This window comes from Hermetia illucens, chromosome 1 (genome assembly GCF_905115235.1).
Source record: "Hermetia illucens chromosome 1, iHerIll2.2.curated.20191125, whole genome shotgun sequence".
Lineage (NCBI taxonomy): Eukaryota > Metazoa > Arthropoda > Insecta > Diptera > Stratiomyidae > Hermetia > Hermetia illucens.
Window position 1 is genome coordinate 123337036 of NC_051849.1, and position 19248 is coordinate 123356283.

The window sequence follows — 19248 nt, forward strand, 5'->3', positions numbered from 1 at the left end:
ACTTAACAAATATCAAACGGAAACACAAATTCGCAGATCAAGACGATAACATTGATGATTTGATCTTAGAAAGACAGTATGGAAAAGCTGAAGAGATCATAAAAAGTGAATTACAAGAAGTATTAATCTCGAAATTTAAGATAGATGTAACAAAAGGTGATGCTTTAACATTATTAGGTAGTTCCTGGTTGAATGACCAAATTATTAATTTTTATACGAATCTTTTGGCACAACGAAGCGAACAAGGAATTACTCAAAACTTACCAAAAGTATTGGCCTTAAACACATTCTTCATTCTAAGATTATTAGAAAACGGATTCAGTTCAGTACGAAGATGGACGCGAAGAATAGATATATTTAGTTTTGATATCATACTACTTATACCAGTAAATGTAGAAAATGTACATTGGGCAATGGCAGTAATAAATTTAAAAGGAAAGTTGATAGAATATTATTATCCTTTAGGAACACCGAATTTTAGAATGTTTGGAAGATTATTTAAAAGAAACATCGATAGATAAAAGAAAGGAACCATTCGATACGGAAGCGTTTGTGAAAGAAAATGTAACAAATGGCCCTAGGCAAAGCAACGGGTATGGTTGCGGAGTATTTAGTTTAATGTATGCTGAACATATCACAAGAAATGTTAAGCCAAATTTTTCACAGGAAAATATTCCCAAGTATAGAAAAAAAATACTTGTTGAAATACTACAAGGAGACTTATTAGTTTAGTTATATTTGAATTCTACGTTATTCGCTCTTTTGAAGGAACTAAAATTAGATACCGATCCCATAATTGAAAAGGAAGTAGACAATATTTGTGCAAAGTTAGCAGCCCTGAAACCATCTAATAGGGAAAAACGAGGATTGATAAATTTAGGTGGAACAATTTAAAAATGGTTATTTGGTACCATGAATGACGATGATAGACAAGAGATATTAAATCATTTGGAAACAATGAGCAAAATAGGGAAATTATGTTTGACGATGAATATGTTGTGGAAATCATTCAAGCTAAATATCAGTTTAACGAAAAGATTCAATATGAGAGAGAATTGAAACTAATACAAAATTGTATATAAAAAAAAAAAATAATTGTAAGTTGCAAGAAAATAAAGCAGTTGAGATTAGAAAAATTGACGAAAGTACCATAATTTGTAAAAATATGATCAATCAGCCATTAATTAATTATTATGATGACAGAAAAATACGTTAACCGGAAATTATTTGATTATATTCAATAATTGTACCATTCAAATTTTAAATGAAACGTTCAACAACAATAACATTAACTATACAGATAGATTCTTTTATTCTGATGAAAACAATATAATTTCACCGAGAACCTTGAATTTCAAGAAAAAGTTTTTAGGAAATACGAAAATTTGGAACATATAAAATTAATAAAATTTCACAAAAATGTAAATTACATATCAACACCCATAATAATTTTCATTGTAATCATTTTATTTACCCTAATACTTACATTCATAAAAAAAAAAATAGAAAAATATCAATTGAGTTGAACGAAATGAAAAATAATGTTAAACAAGTCGGAATACCGGAAGCTCGCGCTTCGGGTATAAAGGTTTTGTGTTCATCTTATGTAAGAGACGCACATTTTTCTGTCCGTATATAGCTACAAATCCAACATAATCCTTCATATTTTTCCAAACTACGAGACATACGTACATATTAGAGCCATAGATATCACGCTCACCCTAAACAAACAAACTGCCTATTACCTAGTGTACACATATATGCAAGTATCTACATTTATCGTACCCATATTTCCGATTTACGCCTTATATCTATCTGAATTGGGCACTACCCGCAAAGTTCATCAGCACGCATATATTATATACCTACATACACACATGTCTGGTTGACAAATAACTAAAAAACTAAAACAAAATAATTGTCTGGCACCCAATTCATAAGAATTCATTTCGTTGTCGTATTGACGAATTGATATGTGATGATGACGTCATGCGGGTTGTAGAGTGAACGAAATTCACAAAAAATTGTAAAGTTTCACCCCCTACAACTTTGTTAATAATAGTTGGATTTTCTTCAAACTGTGCATTATATTCTTCATTACACGCATGCCAAATTTTGTACTTCTGGGATGAACATAAGGGGGGTGCCGGGTAAATTTCTAAAATGTGGAAATATACTATTATTAACTTTATTTGTGCAGATATCGGAACCGGATATATTTTGAGGCCTAGATTTCGTAGAGATGCACCACTGTGATTTTTTTCAGATTTTTCGGTTGGATAGGTTCTGAGAACGAGACCTGTTACACTTTTTGTGGGTCATATTTTGAACCCTCACTCCCCTATGTTTCATCTAATATCAAATATTGAACCAGATTCGAAAAGTACTAATTGAGACCTTTCATTTGATACCCTACATGGCTACATTCTGTGAAAAAAAAATTTACACCCTCCATTCCATATGTACGGGGAGCCCCCCCTTAAACTTAACACAAGATGGCGCAACTTACTGCATGTAAAGGGATCACCAGATTACATACTCTCACCAATTTTCGTGACAATCGGTCTGGCCGTTTCCGAATAAATCGGGTGTGACAGACAGACAGACAGACAGACAGACAGACGGACAGACAGACACCGTCTCGATTCTAATAGGGTTTTGTTTCACACAAAACCTTTAAAAGATAGAATTCAGGAGATTTTTGTTGTAAGGGGGGAGAAGTTACGTATACAAAACCCTCAACGGTTATTGAAGACCTCCTAGATGATGTAAACAATCGTCTTAGGTTATCAAGTAACACGATGCCTGTCTAGACAATGTTCTTAGGTCAGGCAAAGGTTATCTAGTAACACGATGCCTGTCTAAACAATATTCTTGGATCAGGCAAAGGTTATCAAGTAACATGATGCCTGTCTAGACAATATTCTTAGATGAGGCAAAGATTATCAGGTAACACGATGCCTGTCTAGACAATGTTCTTAGATCTAGACAATGTTTTTAGATCAGGCAAACAATTCTCGGCAATTATCAATATTGGCAATAATAGATAAAACTCTTTCATAGGAATTGCAACCGAATGCAATTCAACATTAATTACTATATAAATGGACTTTGTATACGTAGCATCCGGTTCAGTCGTTTGCAGGATTTCAAGTCGGATAGATCGAGTAATAAACTTTTATTTTTTTCTGTTTCAAACTCGTCTTTTAGTGGAACCTAGAGTTTTCTTCTTTTTTAAGGTTTTGTGTAAACACAAAACCTTATAAAAATCGGTTTACGGTCTGTCTGCCTGTCACACGCATTTTTCTCGGAGACGGTTATAGCGATTGACATCAAATTTGGTAAAAAGGTGGGAATTGTGAACGCTCACGCATACAGTGAATTACATCCTTTTACGTCGAATTTAAGGGGGGGTGGTCCCCATACATGCAAAAGGGGAGTGTAAAATTTTTTTTCATCAAATGTAGTCATGTGCGATATCAAATTAAAGGTCTCGATTTGTACTTTTCAAAGCCGATTTTAGTTTTGACATTCGTTGGAAGGGTGGGGAGCGCGGGGAGTTGAAAGTGATCACTTTTTTAAGGGGGCCATTCTCAGAAACTGCCAAACCGAAAAATCTGAAAAAAATCAGGAGGCTGCCACTATATGGTGCCTGGGCTCCGAAATACCTTCCATGCCGATATCTTTAAATAAAGTTAATAATAGTACATTACTACAATTTTTTGTAATTGGTTAAGTTCATCCTAGTACCATGAAATTTTGCAGTGATATAGGCTATAATATAGAGCATGATCTTACCAAGTTTGGTGGAAATTGCACTATAACTAACAAAGCTATAATACCTCAAATTTGTTGCTTCTTTGTAAATTGAAGACTATGAATGTCAATATCACCCGAAAGTGGATACTCTCACATAATATATGGATATATTACGTGCTACGTATTAAGAAATACACAAAACTTTTCGTACCTGAAGCGTCCAGCTTCCGGTTTCCCGACTTGTTTTATTTTTTAAAAGGATTACCACTCAGCTACCAAACTTGCACTACCTGCACGACTTCTTTGGGTGAGGCCTCCTTATTTCGGCTCTTCACCACGACTGACCAAATCTCCCCCGGCTTAGGAACTGCCGGCAGACTACTGGCCGCAGCTACTACCCTGGCACCAGCGGCAGCTGGCACCGTCGCGGCCGGGACCACCTGACTGCCCTTCGCAGCCAGGAGTCCCTCCACCTTGCCATTCAACTTGGCGATTTTCTGCGCCATACGGCTCAAAAGCTCGTTATAACGCAAGATTACGTCATTGGTGACCCCCCACTGCCTACACTCATCTCGCCATCGGACGAGACAACACTCTCAGCAGAGTCGGAACGCTCCGCTACAACTTTCTTCTTCCTCTGCGCTTCAGCCAACACCTTCTTCACTGCAGCCTGAAGGTCAATTTTCTTTATTGACTGCTCTGGGTTACTATCTAAGCACTTACCTAACGGCTCCTTCCGAGCCCGCTCAGCCTCCGAAGACGTCCGAGAATCCGCGGGACCAGTTTCCCCCTTCTTTTTCCGCGGTGTCATTATTCCACTAAAAAAAAAACTTGGGAGGAACTGGGAGCACGATAATAGAATCAGAAAACCTGAAAAAAAAATTTCACCACGGCAACACTAATTTTTTTTAGGGCGGAAACACTTTTTTGATTTTTTTTAACAAAAAGTAAAGGGTTATGGCAACCCTGGCCAGTAACACATTTTTTTGGCGGCAACCCGGCACTGCACTGCACAAGTGTACGGGTATCGTCGTTACTGTGTACCGTAACCGGCCACTCACACTTTCTCCACTAGTAGGAGAAACGTAATTCATTCGCACCGAAAACAAATTATCTTATTTATAACTTCGTCGGCGTGAGCGGTGTGTTCTTTAGAACACACCGTTCACTCAATGGGCCACAGAGAAAAACACTTGGATTTACTCTCGAAAATAATTACCGGAACACGGCGAAAACGTCTAGCCGCAGCGATTGCTAATCGACGAGTAGTGAGTTGCGCTGACAGTTAAGCCCATGGTGTTTAACGTAGGTACCTGTCGTGTGTTTAACGTAGCTACCAAGTGCATGGCTTAGCATTCATACTGGTGGATGCAAGAATTACCTAAATCTCTACCGAACTAAGGAGTACGGCACCCGTGTTGAAACGCAACACCACGCCGAGGCCCGAAGGTCTCTTCTCGCTTGAGCACAACCACAACCACCATGAAACTCCCACTAGAGGGGCCAACCGCAAATAACCGAGCTGTACTCACATACAACGGGAGTTCACCCGAAGTATGAGAGTCCAGGGGTTATGCCGGTTCCCATGGTACCAGTATACCCCTGGTAAGGTTTCATGACCAATTTGCCGCTTCGGATGAGTCCCCGTGCAGACTCGGGTCTGATCGCCTTAATTAGGCCTTTGGAGCATTCGCCTACTGTATCACGGCCGGCAAACCAAAGTGAGTACAGCGTCTCCCGGTGCCACCACTATGGAGGTTCTCCTCGGTCACTTGGTTTTGGTTTGGCCGACAGAGTTGCCGCCCCGTCTTCCTCACCACCACCTCTGAGCACCAGTTGCGGTGACAGATGGAAATGGTCCAAATGCTGGCAATGATTGTGGAAGTGAAAGATAAGCAAATTCTCCAGTTGAAATCTGTTCGAAGTATTCTCGCCATCTATCCGTCGCGACTCGACGGTTGGTAAGCAAAGTACCGTTCTTGTCATTAACGCAACATATGTGTTCGATATCCTGTGTGCGTTCGTTTCGGCATTTGGCTTGTCGATACAGATCTCTCTTGCCATCCTGAGTGTCTAGTTTATCGTAAAGATTTTTGTAATGGTTCGCTCGGGTGACAGCGACCGTTTTCTTTGCTTCCCGGTTGGCATTCTTATAAACTTGCCAATTGGTCAGCGTTTTATCGTCGTGAAATTTGTGGTAGAGGCATTTCTTTTCACGGACCTTTCCATCCATCCATCCATTTCAACATCATCATTCCAAAGCCAAGTATCTCGGCCGCTTTGTAGATCGTGTCTTTCATTTGGTTCCATGATTCTTCCACATTCATAATGGCTGGTAATCGCGGAAGTGATATCATCTCTTCATTCTTCTCACGGAATCGCCACCATTTAATGCGCCGCGGGCCAGTGCGTAAGACATCTTTCTCGGCATCAGGTCGACCTACCTGTGGTGCGTACGCGGCGAAGAAGTGAATAGTGCGATCAACTGATATTATAGTGAGCTTCATCAGTCGATCATCAAATCGTTCGTACGTACGTACCATATTGAGTGTTTAGGTATTTTACCTCTTGCAATTTTAATAGTTAACGCTTATTTTGGTAGGAATACACAGAAACTATATTGTGAAATCAATCGACTGCTTTTAAATTTATTTGTAAATCTATACAAAGTGTGCACCTTATTTGTAACGAAATTCCTTTTGACCGTTCGCGGCGATAGCTGAAGGCAGAAAAGACCGGTTCGTCTCCATGCGGTCCTTCTGCCCCCAACCAACGACACATTCTCACTGTTAACTCTCAACTCCCGTGGCGAGTTCTAAAAACGTGGAGAGTTCCGTGCGCCATCTATCCGCTTGTATTCGCAACATTCGAAATAAATTTCGAATGCTGCGAATCCTGCTGCGCCACAAGTGTGTGGGCTACCTAAATTCAGAAGTTTATAGCCACTTTTACCGCGTTCGCGTTCAATGTCGCAGCTTTTAGAACCAGGCCATCGGGTTTCTTGCAGAGCGCAGACATCAAAGCGTCTTTTCCGAAGGGTTCTTGCGAGTTCCTCGGTCTTTCCATTTAGCATGCAGACACGTATTTGTTTTGTTCAGACTAATTTACTTACGCCGTCCATGCATCAAGAATCCTTGCCCATTTCTCGACAGAACCGGGGACCGTCCTGTCGCGTCGACTGAGGTGGATGTCCTAGCATTTTTCTGAGGCTTATTACTCGATCGGATCATCTTGTTTCTAACGACATTAAATGTATTTTCTTGGTCGGCAAAAATATATATATATTAATATTGATATATTAATGGCATTTGATAGTTTTTCTAAATTAGAAGCTTTTTACTATTATAACTAACTGCATCGATTCTTGCCTCTGCCGGCTGGACGTGTCATTTCCACATGGATGATTACACTGCCTCCTCTAAGTCTTTAAGTTCACCGTCACATAATCCCCCTTCTACCGAGAACGTTATCGCTCTCGGACTCAAAGTCATCTTCCAGAAATACATGTACTGCCTGGACATTTAGATTTCGTGACATTTTTGTTTGAAATTAATGAAAAAAAATAATATTTATAAATTCAAATTAAAGAAATATACGTAACTGGTGTCGAGGATCCATTTTGACCACAATCCATTTGTATTTCTGCTTCAAGCATCACTAACAGCCCTACGTTCCGAAACCAGCGCACGTGACGTAATGAGATTACTTAGATAAGGGTACGCATACATTAAAAAATATAAATATTAGACCCCACGGCTCCAGTTAAGGATTAAAATCGATTCACTGTCTGTCTGTTTGTCACACGCACTCTTCTTAGAAATGGCTAACCCATCCGAACGAAATTTGGTGGACAAATAGGAAATATGAAATCCCACGAATAAACTGAGTCGCATGAATTTACGTGGAGCGGATGATTCTTATGCTACCCTGTACCTCCACCCGATATTTCATGTGAATCGGCCTTGACTGAAAGAATTCGGAGGCTGAAATCTTTAATGAATATCGAACACCTCTGTTGCGTTAATGACACTGAGCCGCGACGAAAAGTAGACGAGAATTTTTCGAGCAGATTTAATTTGAAGAATTTGCTCTTCCTCCACTTCCCCAGTCATTGCCGACAGTTAGAGTAGATCCACCTGTCAGCGCAACTCACTCATCCTAGCATTCGATGCGTGCGGGTGTGTTTCCCTTTGCGCGAGTGTGATTTTTTCCGGTGACCCAAATCACGGTTGGCGTTTAAATATAAGTGATCTTCTGGGATTGCTATAAGTGACCTAAATTTCGGTGATAATTGTGTTTGTGCTTTGCTAGGTGAGATAGTTCCGAGATCCGAGCCTTCGGTGTCTCCTGACGGTCGCGCTAAAAGAGGAGAATAAATTCCTTACCGGAGGTATTGTGAGATCGGGGAAAGCATGGCGAGGCTCAGGGCTCGCAAGTCATCTGGCTGGGAGGCGATGACGCGGGCCTTCCCATCTCATGTCCATGTATGTTCAGGCGTGTGATGAGGTGGGAGAGAAGTCTAAGCAGGAGAGTGGCCAGATCCACATATATGGGACCGTCCCTTACCCCTCGTCCCCCTCTACGTATAAATCCCTCTATGTTGTATGACTTTACGATGACGGTACAGGACAGGAGACTGTTCTACGCTTGTCAGCCAGTGGCGTTGTCAGCATGTCTTCCTGTATGTCGTGCGGTTTCGACCGAAGCCATGCAGGTTTTGTTGGGTGTTCCTCCTCTTGATGTAGAGGTAGTGCAGCGTGATACGGCCTACAGAATTAGGAAGGGAAACGGACTTAGTAAATGTTAATGTGGTGGATGGTCTAGGACCGCTGGTGATCAAAAAGTTGTTAGATGAGAGTGTAACATCTAAGTGGCAGCTTAGATGGAACGAATATAGGAAAGGTCGGGTCACGTGTATGTCAGAAATGTGTCCGCCAGAGGAAGTTTCGTCATGGACTTCGGGTTTAACATGGGCTTCCTCCTGACGGGGCATGGAAGCTTGAATGAGTTTCTCTTCTCGCGGAACCTTGCCTGCAGTCAAGGTTGTGAGTGTGTGGGGCAGTCTCAGAGGACTGGCTCCATGTCCTCTGTGTCTGCCCAGCGTACTCTGACATCCGTAATCTAGACGACATGGGCGTTCACATGGTGAATGGTATCTATGCTTTTAACCAGTGCTTTGCTAGCAATGATACACTTCTATGCGCTAATTAAATCGCGCGTGCTGCCTTCTGACGAAGGAGGGAGTTCCTCGACGCTACTTCATCTGCAGTATGATGGGCGAACGATCATAGTGGCCGTGGTGGACAGCCATCAGTCCTGTGTGTTATGTGTTAGTGTTGTCTTGTGACGTCTTTCGTGTTGTATTGTACGCAGAACGCAAGCTGACTCGTGGAAAGGTTTCGATGCCGTTCTCCGTTTTGAGCTAATTCCAGTTAATCCGTTGGGAAGTGCCGTCCTCACGTACTCAAGGAGGGCGATTAGATTCGAGTCTGCAAGGGACTCACCTGAGGTGGCTCTTGCTACGAACCCTCAACGGAGGTTATCCAGTACCATGTGAACCGTGGCGGCCCACTGAGAACATATGCTCTAGGAGAATTCCAGGAGGATTTGCTCTCGGTCCGGTTATGGTTGTGGATAAGGATACATCGCGAGCAGAGCTCTTTGAAACTCAAGCGTGGAATTTGTAATAATATAGACGGAGTATGAAGCATAATGTCGCCTAGTTTGAACAAAATCGTACCATCACTAATAAAGTCACAGTAGCTCAAAATTGTCTTTTCCGTGCAAATTTAACGCAACCAAATACTAAATATCAGTATCATATAAAAGAAAAGTGAACTCCTTTTTAGATTTAACTAGGCTCTGAATTTAAACAAAACGATCTTTTTCTAAGATTACCGAAATATAAAAAAAATCACAAACTAAACGTAACTGCAAAATATTTGTGAAAACAAGACAAGTTACTTAGAATATTCAGCTATTTATATTTGATATTTAGAACACATTACCGTTTTTGCTAAATCTTTTTTCTTTTTCTTCAGCCTTTGTCCCGTTCATAAACAGGGTCGGCTCGTCGTGATCGGTTTCGCAATTTGGTTATATCAAATGCATGATTTTAATGCAATCTCAAGGCTTTTAAATCCCCATCCAGTGTACCAACCCACCGTTGTTTCGGCCTGCCTTTGGGTTGTTTACCGTCGACTTTGATGTTCAGACCAATCTTAGCAAGTGAATTTTCGTTAGCGCGAATTACGTGACCATACCATCGAAGACACCTCTCTCACAATTTTTGCACGATCGGTGTAATCCCATATCGATCGCGGATATCCTCATTTCGGATCTGATCAAAACGTTTCACGCCACTAATCCATAGCAACATCTTTGTCTCCATTACGACAAGACGCCGTTGACGCGTTGACCCGAGGTATTTAAATCGCTCAGTTCTGGGCAGATCACTGCCACTGACAGTAATTGTGCCCGTTTCATGAGAATCGGTCGTCAAAAATTCAGTTTTATTTAGATTCAATCTGAGACCGTGTTGCATGAGGCAATCATTCCATTTGTGGACAAGTTGCTCGAAATATTTTTGCTATTAGATGCCAGGAAAACTTCATCTTCATAAAGCACTGTATAAGTTGCTGGACGTCAGATGTCCCGTGTGACGGTGTCCATAACAAGAATAAACAGGAGTGATGAGAGGGCGCTACTTTGATGAACACCAACAGAGACACGACGCGGTTTCAATACACCCGCCACACTTCGAACTTTACTTTTCGGATCGTGGTAGAGCAATTGAACCCACCGTACGAGTTCTTCTGGCACTAAGTGTTGTAGAGCATACCAGATGAGTTCGTGTAGCACACGGTCAAACGCTTTCACTAGATCCAGAAATGCAATATAAAGAGGGCCATGCTTCGCACGGCGTTTCTCCATGAGGAACTGCGCAGTGTGTCTTACATCAGTAGTTCCGCAGTTCCTGAAAAATCCAAAAATCATCGATGTCGCCGATCGGACGGTAATTTGATCATTCTGCTGGACTACCTTTTCTTTTTCATATTGGTACTGTGGTACTTTTTTTGCCAGGTGTTCTACCTTCCTCAATAACCTGGTTAAAGAATTCACTGAGCCACAGTGTTGGGTCCCAGCTCTTCGCTTTCCAGAGCTCAGATGCGATGTCATCAGGTCCTGTGGTTTTCCCCGATTTCATTTGTTTTATTGCCTCCTCGACTTCAGTTGCACTGACAGTTGAGTCCTTGAGGGTTTAGCATGAGCACCTGTCTGGACGACTTAATCTCACGGTCTTCTTAAGACATGGATTGATGTTGGACCACAATCAGAGCCCCGCTGAGACAAGCAACAACGGTATCAGTCTATACCGAGTGCTCGCTCAGCATTCATACTTGTGGATGCAAGACCTACCAAAATCTCTACCGAACTAAGGTGTACGGCATCCCTGTTGAAACGCAATATCGAATCATTGATATTGTTATACAAATGACGAAAAAACTACAAAAAAACGTTTCTTTGCGACTCCCCATTCATATAAGCTCACTTTGTTGTGGTATTGACACTTTGATATGTGATGTGATTGATTTGTATGAGGTCCCACAAAAAATGGCAAAGTTTCACCTCCTATAGCTTTCTTCATAATAGTTGGATTTTCTTCGAACTTGACCAAATTGTGCCTTATGTTATCCCCTATTGGTATGCCGGGTAAATTTCTAAAATATATATAAAAATATATTATTATTAATTTGATTTATGCAGATATCGGAACGGAATGTATTTCGAGGTGTAGATCTCGTAAAGATGGGTCACTGTCATTTTTCAGATCTTTTGTTTCGGTAGGTTGTGGGAACGGAACCTGCTTCGCCCTATATTTCACCCAATATGATGGAATCGATTTTAATAAGGTTTTGTGTTTATACAAAACCTTTACAATGAATTCTCAAAGCGACCTGCATTTCGAGGAAAACGGCGCAAAACAGCAAATCTTAATTTGGTCATATTTATCATGGCATTTGCCTACTTTCATTTTCTTGCAATTATTGTTATGGGTACGTGCTACTTAAACTATATATATGTATGTACATGTACATATATCTTCACATTATATTTTCAGATCCCATTTCTGCAGAAGTTGGAAATTGAACTTCATTTTTCAGTTTCCGTTGGAATGAAGGCGATTTGTTTTGAAAATAAATATTTATTTTGTACTTAAAATAAAATAAATATTTTGTACTTAAAATAAAAAAATATATAAATTAAGAAGTTCTAATTAGGTACTAGCACTGAAGAAGGAGGCACGTGGTCTCCAAAATGATCGTATGCGGGGAAAAAATAAAAATATTTACAGGATAAGGAAAAAAATCTAGTTCTCATTTTTCAACTTATAAATTAAGAAATTAAATGCGGTACTATAAACTTACTATAAACTTTTTCGACAACAGCTTATCAGATGACGTGACAATCTTAAGTTAAACAATAACTCACTCTGTTATTATTCTCTTTATATTACATTATTCGCTTCATTTGTAATAATTTTTATGCTTATTAACTAGGACTTAAAACTAGAATACTACCGCATATGTTGCTGATGTGCATTGTTGGCGGATTCCATTAACATCAACATTGTTTGATAACCTTTTGAGGAGGCATCATCCGCAGGTAGCATAAAGCAATGTGGTTAACTTATATAACTCGAAAATTGAATGCTTTACGTGCCAATCATTTACACCTCCTTCTTCAGCCGTTCAGCTTGTCTTGATCGGTTATGCCATTTAACTGTGTCAAAGGTTTGATCTGAATGCAATCGCGAAGCTTTCAAATCACCATTAACCATATTATCGAAGTTGTGAAAGTAATTGATTCTGCGATGTGAAAAGCATTCACAGTGGCTCACAAAGAATGATTGCTGACTTAATTCTATTGGCATTGCTTGTCCTACTAGGAACTACCTGCAAACTTCATTAGCACACACATATACACATGTATGTGTCTAGTAATTGATACGATATACAAATAACTAAAAAATCTAAGAAAGGAAAACTAAAATATCTCCGTGAAACCCGCCGTTCGCATAAGTTCACTCTAGGTGGTTATAGCGTCATACAGGTTTTAGAGAGCATTAAATTTACGCAAAATGCAAAACTTTGACCTCCTATAAATTTGTTAATAATAATAGGATTATCTACAAATTTTCCAAAATGTCCTATATTATCGCCTATACTACCACCAAATTTTGTATTTCTAGAATGAACGGGAAAATTTTTAAAATATGATAATAAAGCATTGTTAACTTTATTTGTGCAGATATCGAAGCGGGATGCATTTTGAGGCCTAGATTTCATAAAGATGCATCATTGTGATTTTTCAGATTTTTCGGTTGGATAGGTTCCGAGATTGATCCGTGGTTCTGAGAACGAAGCCTGTTTCATTTTTTAGGGCACATATTTTGAGTCTTCACTCCCCTGTGCATTACCTAATATCAAAAGCAAGATCAGTTTCAAAGAGTACTAATTGGACCCTTTCATTTGACACACCATATTTGGTGAAAAAATTTACATCCCCCTTTCGCAAATATGGGGAGCTTCCCATAATCTCAACGCAAAATGGTGCCACTCGCTGCATGTAAAGAGAAACACAGACCACATGTTCTCATCAAATTTCGTGACAATTGGTTAAGCCATTTCCGAGTAAATCGGGTGTGACAGACAGACAAACATGCAGACGGATATTGAATTGATTTTAATAAGGTTTTGTTTCACATAGTAAAAATATTAGAACTTGTTTTACCTTATACCATGTGTCGACGTCTGATGATAATCCGCGAAATTTGCTCTAATTTCATAATATTTCCGCTTTAAAATGTGTGTTTTAGACTTAGAGTTTAACAACCTGTCACAGGTCCAACGTGAGGAGAAAATTCGCGCCTGCGACACTCCTTTGTCGTATTTAACGCGTAGGTTTTCACAATAACTTTGGACTTGCAGGCAACCAGAAGATTTTCGCGTACCGCAAGCTTTGGGTACAGCCGAAAATATCGTGATAATACCATGACTTCAGCCCAAATGGTGAGGAATTTCAACTGGACATTGGACACTACGCGAAAAGTTTATTAACATATATAAACTCGTATACGTGTGGCTACCTTGAGTAATTGACACTGATATAGAAATAACTAAAAAAAAGCCAAAAAGGAAAATTTAAACAGTCCCATGCGCGCCGTCGTTCATATGGGCTGGCATTATATAATGATGATGTCATACATGGCAGTGTAATAACCTTCGATAGTTTTGCTAATAATTGGATTTCCTTCAAATTTTCCAATATTATGACTTGTATTATTATTTATATTTATACTAAATTTAATACTCCAAGTATAAATTTAAGGAGGACTTTCGGACATTTAGCGTCCGTTAATGGAAATATTATAGGCAACCAGCACCACATTGAATTGAATATTGGGTACATTCAACGTATATACACTACGGGGTATATATAAGTGGAACCATTATGTAGTCAAATATTCGTACATAAAAAATCAACAAAACCTTTCATGTTTTCTGTTTCCACTTTCCGACTTATTTATACATACATACCATATATAATTACCAACTGAATAATTACAACATGGTATAAAAGTAATAAAATATAAAATTGAAAATACTGAGCAGAATATGTGCGTAATTTAAATATTATATTGATATAATAATAATCGTTGGCACAACAATCCAAAATGGATCAGGGCCTTGAACTGTGATTGAGCACTTTATTTAAGATCGTAATGGTACACTACAGTACACTTATTACCCTGGTATGACTCATTCACAGCCGTCGACTGGTATCAGACATCCAGTCAAGATAGCAAATCCCTCTGACAACAGCGAAAAGTGGACCACGACCATTTGGGCCATCCGGACAATTACATCGATATATTTTGGAAATATATTGGCATTCTTCTTTTTCTTCAGTGGGGTCGGTTCGTTGTGATCGATTTCGCTACTTGGCTCTATCGAATGCCTGACCCAGGTGCAATCTCAAGGCGTTTAAATCCTCATCCAGCGTGTCAAGCCACCCGTTGTTTCGGCGGCCTTTTGGTCGTTCAGCATCGACTTCGATGTTTAGACCAATCTTGGCAAGTGAATTCTCGTTACCACGAATAACGTGCCCATACCATCGAAGACGCCTCTTTCGCAATTTTTCCACGATCGCGGATATGCCCATTTCAGATGTGATCAAAACGTATCACGCCACTACTCCAACGTAACATTTTCGTTTCCATTACCGCAAGACGCCGTTCATTGTCTTTTATAGTCGGCCAACACTCAGAACCATAGAGGGCGACAGGACGGACGACATTGCGGCAAATTTTAGATTTGAGACGTTCGTTGATATGTCGATCACAAAGAGCACCAATTTTGGAACGCCACTTCATCCAGGTTGCATTAATTCGTGAAGCAATTTCATAACGCAGTTCTCCATTAACTGATAGCGTTAACCCGAGGTATTTAAATCGCTCAGTTCTGGGTAGATCACTGTGGCTGACAGTGATTGTGCCTATTTGATGGGGATCTGTCGTCAAAAATTTAGTTTTATTTAGATTCAATCTGAGACCGTGTTGCATGAGGCGATCATTCCATTTTTGGACAAGTTGCTCGAGATCATTTTTGCTATCAGATGCTAGGAAAACATCATCTGCATAAAGCAGTGTGTAGGGCGCTAGACGTTAGATATCCCGTGTGACGGTGTTCATAACAAGAACAAGGAGAAGTGGTGTGAGGGCGCCTTTTTTAATGAACACCAGAGGCACGAAGCGGTTTTGATACACCCGCCACACTTCGAACTTTACTTTTCGAATCGTGGTAGAGCAATTGAACCCACCGCACGAGTTCTTCTGGCACTGAGTGTTGTCATAAGGCGTACCAGATGAGTTCGTGTGGCACATCAGGAATGAAACTGCCCGCCTGATAGATAGAAATAAAGCAAGACCGGCAACTCACCCGAATATAAAAGTAAAAAAGTCGCTTACCTATAGCAAAATTCAATGCGTGAAGCGGTTAATAAGACACCATTTTTCAATTTTGTTTGAATTGTTACACTCTTTTTTGTTTGGCCTTTGTCTGTTCGGTAGCGGAGTAGACCCCGTTGAGAAGTGCCAGCGCCAGTTTTCTCGATCACAGACCTGGTCTAGGTGGAGTTGAGAGGCTCTCAAATCACCATCTAGCGTATGGAGTCATCGCTGTTTCGATTGGCTTTTTGGTCGTTTTCGATCAGACTAATTCTAGCTAACGAATTTCCGTTAGCGCGAATCACATAAATGACCATAACATCGAAGATGTTTCTTTCTATTTTTTTCACGGCAGATGTAACCTCATATCAATGACGTATCCCATCATTTCGAACATCTTATGCCACTGATCCTTGGCAAAATTTTCGGCTAGAATGCCACGAGGTGGCGTTTATTGTCTGATATTCGGCCAGCAATCAGAATCATAAAGGGCAACAGGCCGGACGATACTGTGTTGGATGTTAGGCTAGTTGTTAGTTGAATAATCTACTAATGAACCAAATGATTAACCACAGTGGGTAACCGAAATCTATCGTAGCCTTTCTGTTTCGGAATACTGAACTTTTCCTGGCGTCGTGGCGATTGATGACTGTCTTTCACTGAATGTGTAATTAGATGGCATCAGTTCCAAATAAACGCAGTTTAAATAGTTGAGATGTTCGCATTTACGACAATAGCGTAATGTTTGTCAGAAATCCTCTTTTACTATCTTGTGAGCTACCAAAGATGGCTAGACTAGCAGTCTGTAAACGGGGTTAATGTGAACATATTTGCATTGTTGACAAAAGTAGTTCGCAAGCAATGGTGACTGTTTGTTATTGGCGTAATTTGCCCCATATTTCGCCGAATGATGTCCAGGAAACTTTTGGTTCTAAATGATTTTGTGTAGGGACTAGGAATTCTCCCGGTAAGGTCAATATAGTGTTATAAATCATATCAGCCAGCACTGGCCGTTCTAAAATGCTCGTTGAAGTTATCACAAAGGCCAAGTAAGGGACGCATTGGGTTCTCTGGTAGGTAGTGATTGCTGCTCCGAATCGTATGACGCAGTTATAATAAAATGTCTTTACTACCGTGAATCGATCTACTATTGCATCATCGTAAGTCCAACCCAGTTAAAGTGCTGTTTCCGTAGAAAAATTGCACCGATGGCCGCGTTAGATGCATCGGCGGCTAACGACATATTGCACCCGGGATGGTAATGCGCCAGCAGTGCTTAGTCGGCTACACTATCTTTGCGATTTGGGAAAGCCTCCCTTTCTTCCACAATCCATTAGCTACATAAAGTTAGAGACTGTATTTCTAAGTCTGAATATCATCATCGTCAATGCATACCACCAAATAGGTATCGTCAAGGCTGTATTGGGGATTTCTTCTTCGGCGACAGATATCTCATGGAAGGTCATCATAAGGTCGACCTTTGAGAACATGGTCTTGTTCGTCATATCATCAATGTCAATGAGTGATCACGTTCAATCTGCAGTACTCATCGCATAGGTGACAAGACTCGTGTTTCTTCGGGGCAAAATTAATTGCGCTTCTTCAAGGGCTGGATGATGGTCAGCATCAAAAACAACAAATATTGAGTTTCAAATTTCGCTATCTTTAATTTTTCAGGGATAAGTCGATAAAGACGGTGAACTAATGGGGTGCTTTTGGGCACAATATGATACCATATTTGGTGGGTCAAGTACGATTCTTCAGCAGACCGGTTTGAATTTCCGTAATCTTCCGTAATAGCAATCACCGCTAGCTGTTATCTGCTCCAAACGCACGATTCTGTAATTCCAACATTAAAGTGTTTTAATGGTTTGTTTTTAATGTCAACGAGAAGGCCAAAAGTGCGCCTACGTCGACGCCAGTAGAATTCCACCATTGTGCACGTTTAGTTCTCGGGAAAACCTTTAAGCATTTCTTTTCGTACGTACTTACCGTGCTGCCGTTGGCAGCGTAAAATTTGGAAAACAAAAGTTCTATATGAAATCGACGTTGTACTTAGGACAGAGACCACATGGCAGTTGAGACTCGTTGAACCATACGTACTGGTTGGTTGTTGTAAAATTAAATAGACTTAGCCCGATGTAATGTATCAAGCGGTTTCATGTTGGTGGCCTACGAGCAACAATGGAATATTTTAGCTGGTAGTCTGTCTCAGAATAGTAGTACGGTATATATAAATGTATTTCACTTGACGCTATTCATACACATGAATATACAGCGATAATGTGGGATGAGCTAAATGAAGTACCAATGATTTTACGTAGAGACAGTTTGGGGATTCAGGTATTATTTTCGATTATGGACGTTTTATCCATTCATTTAGTCAAAGATATATGGTTTCGACTTCATAAAATCCACTTTCAATGAATATAGAAAAAGCTATACTTACATTCTTGTGATCACTTGTGTATCGCCATGTAACATCCTGAATATCGTCTAACGAAAAAGCAATAACATAATCGATTTTTCTCTTCCAACCACTTTGATACATTAGTGGTACATCAAGCACGTTTTCAGAAGGATCTATATGAATCCATCGTTTTTGGGCGTCCGAATAAACCTCCGTCCATACATGATCAAAGCTCGCGAAAACGTAGCGAGCATCATATCCTAAACACTTACAAAGAAATGTGAAACAATTGGCATACTCGCCACACCGGCCGCGGCGTGTTTGTAGCAAATACGCAATTTTATTATAACGATAGAATGTCGTCTGTTGACCACAACAATTCAATATTTCAACACGATTGTCACCCTTGTATCCAGTAGCATTTGCTGGACTCTTCATTTGACACACCTTACATGATATGCCGTCGGCCCATTCAAAAAATGTGTTATTAAACCAGCTGGTGAGTTCAACCAATATCAAATCCTTCATGCATGGTTCAGTGCTCCTATACGTTTTCGACTTGATAGATTTTTGTATGATACGTAGCTTTTCTAAAGCTCTTCTTTGTAATGTATTGTAGGGAATTGAACTTCTTCCATATTTGAGGAGCTTTGCATCACCATATTGTTTGACTATGCTTGAAAACCTCTCTAACGTTTGCAATAAGGGAATTGTAGTATCCTGGAAAAAGGAAAAACGTTGGAGATTAATCATTTGAAACATAGTAACATCCTTTTCAAGCCGATTGATGAATTTTACAATTAGAGATAGATAAATCATAGCCTTGGCACTTACACTTAACAAATTTCGTCTTTTAATACTTCCTTGCTTTTGAACCTTTCTGTTTCGCAGAGTTACGTAATATTATAGTTAATGCTGTCAAAACCGGACACACCGCAGGCTTTTATAATTTATAATTTATTTTGTATTCGTTTGATCAGTATGGATCAGTTGCTGAGAGAAGTGAAATTTTAGCGAAAATTATGGTTTTGACAGAAATGCAAGTAAGACAGAATACCGGAAGCTGGTT

At 40.0% G+C, this 19248-nt stretch overlaps 2 protein-coding genes across 2 annotated transcripts in view; one reads left to right on the forward strand and one right to left on the reverse strand.

The window, feature by feature from the left end:
* Positions 1-19248, reverse strand: part of LOC119649905 (peptide-N(4)-(N-acetyl-beta-glucosaminyl)asparagine amidase) — a 151777-nt gene that overhangs the window by 95885 nt on the left and 36644 nt on the right. The window contains 1 exon segment of the mRNA XM_038052302.1: positions 18219-18899. Coding sequence (XP_037908230.1) covers positions 18219-18899 — 681 coding nt within the window.
* Positions 11446-12481, forward strand: LOC119649912. Its single transcript, XM_038052315.1, has 3 exons — positions 11446-11472; positions 11527-11816; positions 11882-12481. Exons 1-3 carry the CDS (start codon positions 11448-11450, stop codon positions 11978-11980), a joined length of 414 nt encoding a protein of 137 aa, XP_037908243.1. The 5' UTR covers positions 11446-11447; the 3' UTR covers positions 11981-12481.

What these genes read in the sequence shown, in the direction of transcription:
- LOC119649912 (XM_038052315.1), top strand. Translation starts at nt 11,448, where the DNA reads ATGTTATCCCCTATTGGTATGCCGG. An exon ending in ATCCCCTATTGGTATGCCGG is followed by an intron (nt 11,473 to 11,526) that starts GTAAATTTCTAA and finishes TGATTTATGCAG; the next exon opens with ATATCGGAACGGAATGTATT. An exon ending in TCTTGCAATTATTGTTATGG is followed by an intron (nt 11,817 to 11,881) that starts GTACGTGCTACT and finishes TTATATTTTCAG; the next exon opens with ATCCCATTTCTGCAGAAGTT.